This window comes from Xyrauchen texanus, chromosome 7, assembly GCF_025860055.1.
Source record: "Xyrauchen texanus isolate HMW12.3.18 chromosome 7, RBS_HiC_50CHRs, whole genome shotgun sequence".
NCBI lineage: Eukaryota > Metazoa > Chordata > Actinopteri > Cypriniformes > Catostomidae > Xyrauchen > Xyrauchen texanus.
The window spans coordinates 33015421-33021420 of NC_068282.1; the positions used below are offsets into that span (position 1 = coordinate 33015421).

General features: G+C 37.9%; 1 protein-coding gene across 1 annotated transcript in view; it reads left to right on the plus strand.

The window, feature by feature from the left end:
* The window catches only part of LOC127647097 (U3 small nucleolar RNA-associated protein 6 homolog), a 37566-nt gene extending 34034 nt beyond the window's left edge, over nt 1–3532 (plus strand). The window contains exons 17-19 of the mRNA XM_052131189.1: nt 1923–1989; nt 2072–2144; nt 2259–3532. Of these exons, the coding sequence (XP_051987149.1) occupies nt 1923–1989; nt 2072–2144; nt 2259–2413 (295 nt within the window). The 3' untranslated portion in view covers nt 2414–3532. The remainder of the gene's footprint in view (nt 1–1922; nt 1990–2071; nt 2145–2258) is intronic.
* The last annotated feature ends 2468 nt before the right edge of the window (nt 3533–6000 follow it).

Consider the following 6000-nt stretch of genomic DNA (forward strand, 5'->3'; position numbering starts at 1 on the left):
TTGAGGAGGGGAAGAAAACACAGCTCACAGTCCAGAAGCAATCCAAACCGCTTAAGGTGATGTAGATTGTTTTTGTATTATTTATTGAAACTTTGCACAGTCGTTTTGAAATAAAGCGGATCCGGAGCTGCCGTTCTACTTAAGCAAAACTTGCATGTCAAGCGTCTTTAAAGCAAAAATCCCAGCGTTATATCTTTAATGCATCCTTTATTAAAGTTCAAATAATAAGGAAGCAGGTCATGTAATTAAGTACAAACTCTAAAACTGGAGTTTCTGTGTACTGTGAGCGCCTCTTCTATGAACCGCGTGAAGTTACCCGATCAAAGGGGGAGAGATTGAAACTGCACCTGGCTGGCTTGCGACATAGTGAATCATAATACATATGTGTTGTGGTATGTATGTTATCGTGAAGAAAATAATCAATGCGCAGCTCCATTAAGAAGAGTTTCTTTTTTGAGTTTAAAAATGGATCAAAGTGAACAAATTATATTTTCCATTATACATTCACTGCTACAAAATATATTTGATTTGTTGTTGTTTTTGGCTTGTTTTCCGATATAAATATCTAAAACAACATACATTTACTATAGGAGCTGTACTGCAGAAGAAAATTTTATCTGAGAATGTTGTTGTAAAATATCAAAAATTCCTTAAAACAATATACATTTACCTAAGCAACATATTTTCTGAGAATATATATTGAATACAAGTGTATTTTGTCTACTGCACTAGCAGAAGAATGAACAAATGAAAAAATACACTTCTATTAAAAATGCATTCTCTGAAGGCTTGCCTAAATATCTTGTTTCTTCTCATGTAAGTGCACAATGTTTTAAGGCTTTTTAGATATTTAATGGAAAACAAGACAAAACACTAACTATATATATATAGTATATATATATATATATATATATATATATATATATATTTTTTTTTTTATTCAGTGAATGTCATTTAGAGGTATTTCTAAAAGATGATTTTGTCTTTATTGTTAGGAAGCAGGTTTAATACAACCTTTTAATCAAGCTGAATAGTCTGTTTAGAGCTAGTGATTAATGGTAAATGTTCTGCACTTATATAATGCTTTTTTTTTTTTTTAACCTTAGCGGTTTTCAAAGTGCTTAACACCATGACTCATTCACCCATTCACGCACACCATGACAGCAGAGCTGCCATGCAAGGTGCTAGCCTGCCATTGGGGTTCAGTGTCTTGCCCAAGGACACTTCGGTTGAACCACCAAAATTGCGATTAGTGGCCAGCCTGCTCTACTACCTGAGCCACAGCCTCCCCAACAGATTTCTTGTTGCAATAATCGCCCGAATAGTTGAATAATCGTACAAATAATCGTTGTCTATCAAAATAATCATTAGTTGCAGCCCTAGGTGGCTGTGTGCCAGCTGAAGCTCAGTATAAATTGGGTGGTACAGCAGGACAATGGCCCTAAATATCAAAATAAATCCACTACAGGATGGCTTCAAAAAAAGAAAAGGCACCTTTTGGAGTGGCCCAGTCCGAGCACAGACCTTTATCCAATTGAGATGCTGTGGAATGACCTCGAGAACCGTTCACACCAGATATCCTAACAATATGGCTAAACTGAAGCAGGTCTGTAAGGAAGAATGGTCCAAAATTCCCTCTGAACGCTGTGCAGGTCTTATACGCAGCTACCGGACACGCTTGGTTGAAGTTATTGCTGCCAAAGGAGGATCAACCAGTTATTCAATCCAAGGGTTCACTTTTTCCACAGCATTGTGTATGTTTAACGGTATGTGTGACTTTGATGAAGATGAGATCACATTTTGTCCAATTAATGCAGAAAACCAGCTAATTCCAAAGGGTTCACATATTTATTCTTGCCACTATCCATAAACAAGGAAAATGCAACGTTATTTTCTAATAATCTGTTATCTTCTCTTTTCAGTTTACATGAACACAGACCCTTCACCAAGTTATTCTTCATGAAGATGGTTCAGATTGAGAAAGAGCAGGTGAGAGTGATGGTGATGGCTGCCTAAAAAAAAAAAAGGCATTTTCCACATAGCCCATTGCTGATCTGTATTGTTCTTCCAGGAGACCCCAAAGATGAGTAACCTCAGAGATTATTACGAGCGAGCACTTCGTGAGTTCGGCTCCTCAGATGAAGGCTAGTATGATTCAATGGGAGTTTACAGTTTTCAGCCTTTGAATAGGCATCTCTGTTTTTTAGACCAGTTTAGAAGTATATTTCACTGATCAACATAAACAATTGATCCTCTAGATCTCTGGATTGACTACATCAAGGAAGAGTTGGGCAGGTACGGAAACCCAGAGAACTGTGGAAAGCTCCACTGGAGGGCTGTTAAGACCTTGGAGGGTGAAAGTGTTGAGCATTTCACAACCCAGTACACGCTGCTGCAGACTGGGCATATCTAGAGCCAGCATGTACCCTCAACATATTGCTCTTTTATTGTTCATATATGGAGTACAAAGTGGCTGATAGTTTTAGGGATTTCTCTTTGAAAATACAAATACCCATGTTGTAACTGTAAAGGAACTTATTGTTTTGCCTTTTTTGAAAATTTGGTATGTACACATTCGTTCTTTCCTGTTATTCCAAAAATATTTTTTTTTTTGTATTTGTGCAGATCCTTGCTTACACCAGCACACCCCTAAAAAAAAGTTAAATACAACTAACAAGACAAGTAAATGTGAAATTCTGGAATATGTCATCAGTAGTAGGTAACGGTGACCTGAATGGCCTTAATGTTTTGAGGAAACATGAAATGCTAGTACTATACCTTATAAAGCTAGACATTAGTTTTTGCCAACAGTACATCATAAAAACGACAAGAAACATGTAATAAAATAATTAAACCATGTTAAAAGACATTGTTGGGAAATTAACAGATTAAAAACCTGTAAACTTAAACACAAAGTAAAGTCTTGCCTTAAAGGTGCACTCAAACTTTTTGCTTGTGTCATCTAAGACTTGCAGTGAGACCTAGTGGCGTGGATGCAGCATCATTCAAACTCCGTTTTCAGTCACACATGCCATTTGAAGAAATTCATTATTCACAGTCAGCCATCATTAATGTAATCCAAGAGTGAAAGTGCCCAATAACAGGCTGGTTACTGAGATTAAGTTGAGATCTCAACATGACAGCGCCCATCAGGGGACCTTCTTCATGTAGAATAAAATGGCATTTATATGGTTATAACTGGATTCTTCATTTCATGCGAGTGCTCATGATTTTGTATATACTGTATGTTTAAGTTTCAATGAATTAGGACAAACTTTTTAATGACAAAATTACGGAGTCCACTTTTAAACAACTATATTCAATGTCACTTAAGTAGTTTAGTAGTAGTTGTTAATACATTGAACTCTACATCAGGTGCCTTTCTGGAGTAAGGGCACTTCAAGTTCACTTATCAAGCTGTGTAATCAAGTGTTTAATTAATTTCATTGATGCCTTTCATGTATAAATAGTACAGGAGACTACCATGGATCTGAGAAAAAAAAGCTATATCAGATGAACAAAATAAATATAATGACAATTTAACATTAGCAAGTTGTTTTTCTCTGTTTAGCTGTCAGCAAGCTTGTGTTAAGAACATTGGGTAGCTCTCACTGAATTACCTCACAAATTCATAATGGAAAAAAGTGTAAGTTTTTTTTTTTTTTTTATCAAAAGGACACAAATACAACACTTGTTTGGGTTACCTGATTACTCCAATTACCATAAACTCTGATTAAAAAGCAACAGGTAATGAAGTTTAGCTATTAACTGTTTTGGTGAAAGTCAGTCAAGATGAACATTGCTTGACAACAACACTGTTTAAAAAAAGTCCCTCCGAAGCCAACTCTGGCTTGTACACAGTCATCCAATACAAACAAATGGCCAACATCCTGAGTCAGTGCTTCCTCAGCAGAATGTAGGTGAAGAGTGCCACTAGTCCAGCAGGCCGATGACACACTGGTGGGCGGTTAGAGTGCTTTCAAGTGTGTGTGTGTGTGAATGCGCTGTTCCATGGCACACACTGGTGTGAATGTAGTCATAGATTGAGGCCCTGATCATCCAAACTGCATCCACCAATGCCTTCGTGGTGGGAGACTCCACCATTAACCCTGCCCCCTCCTGAAGTAACCCCGCCCTCTTTGGATATTCTGCCCCCATTTGGAGGTCTATTGGCACATCTGGGAATTAAGACATATCAGACCAGTCATCTGGGTATTGCGATTCATCTTTCCTACTTGCATTAACAACTGGCTGACTGTACATTATTCCTTACTTATATTATCAATCATATCTCAGTTTTACATATATGCTAATAGGTGGCGACTATGAGCATCATTTATGTTATGAGTGCGTCATTCAATCATTGAGTCGCTTACTGCTGAAACAATGAAAGTGAACAAGAACAATTCACTCACAAAAAAGATTAGTTAAAAACACTGAATCTTTAAGAGTGTAACACCACTAGTTAAAAACCAGAATATGAACAAAGTGCAGACAACAGAGTTGTGCTTGATTCTGGCTTCTTTGGAACTATTTTTTCAGGTGGAGAAGAAATGCACAAACTAACTGTCCATTTTTTGTCTGAAACGTAAGTTATTTTATTGACTTGTTTGTTGAACTGTTGTGTGAAAGCAATATCAAGCTTGCAATCATGCTGTTGTTCCATATATCAGCACTGTCGTGAATACCTGCAGCATTTTGAGAAACGGAACAAAGGCACAATTGCGAGTGCAATAACGCTTACCTTTAGTCCAAAAATTATTTAGCCATTTTTTGCAATATTCCATCCACTTCAAGCAATACAGTGAACTTTAGTTATTATTATTTATCATATTGATGTCAATGTAAGGGGTCATAATATGTATGACTTGATGAGAGGCAGCATTTTGTCATCATATACAGTCTATAGGTCTTCACATTCATCATCAATGCTGCTTAGTGATTTTGAAATAACCAAGTTATACAGTCACAAGACAACCATCAGATCTAATTCTGGGAGGTCCCAGGCACGAATTCACAAATCCTACTACAGTGAAGTCTTAGCCAATAAATATTTATTAGATTAAGTGACGTTTGCACACTGGGTCAACAGCTGGCAAGTTATTTAAGGTTAATATTAACAATATTAATTACGTTACGTAACTGGACGATACAGGAAGATTACAAAGCAACGTCAGCATTGGTCAATTATTATTCTGTAAATTAAGCCTTCGCAATAGTAGGATTACTTTATTCCCCTCCCTGACTCAATTCAGTATGTGGTCGAAAGAATCAGTCGGTGGCGCTTCGGCGCAACAAGTACAGATATAAGATATGTCTACATCAGCCAGATGGATAATTCATTAATAACTAGCACATGGGGTCGCTCTGGCTTAAACAGCACACATGAAGAATTTCAAAAGGCTTGCGCATTTACGCAGCTCACTGTTTCACCGCGTAATATTGACTTTCCCTTCGTCTACTTTTGCACAAAGGGTTGAATGTTGTAAGCGGTCCCAGTGGATAGATTGTGTCTTCATGAGGAATTGAGCGCAAATAAGGGGGCGGGTGATGGTAATCTGTGAAGAGTGGCAGCAATTTCTCACTACACGGCAGCATTTTCCATTCTTTTTACAGGCGGTATGCCTATTTCTTTCTAAGGAAGCTCCACCGTGGAAGGCTGGTGATGTACATGGGGAAAATGACAGGTAAAAAGTGAGACGTTTTGTTGGAGGTTCCAGCCCTTTGATTGGAGGTTCACCCAGTCTTTACTGGACGCGTCGTGTCGTTGTGTCTCATGCCATAACGTCTACTGATGGATGATAATGTTGCCGAGATATATCTAGGGTCTACTGCAACTGCCATAGATTAACACAGATTTTTAACGCACAACTGAAAGTGAGTCAGAGGCTGGGTCTTTGCGGGCAAGGTGAGTTTTACTTTTATTCAACTGGCCTACAAAGTCCCAGTTTTCGGCCCACGTGACCATCTCTGTCAATTCACCCTTCAGATTATGGGTAT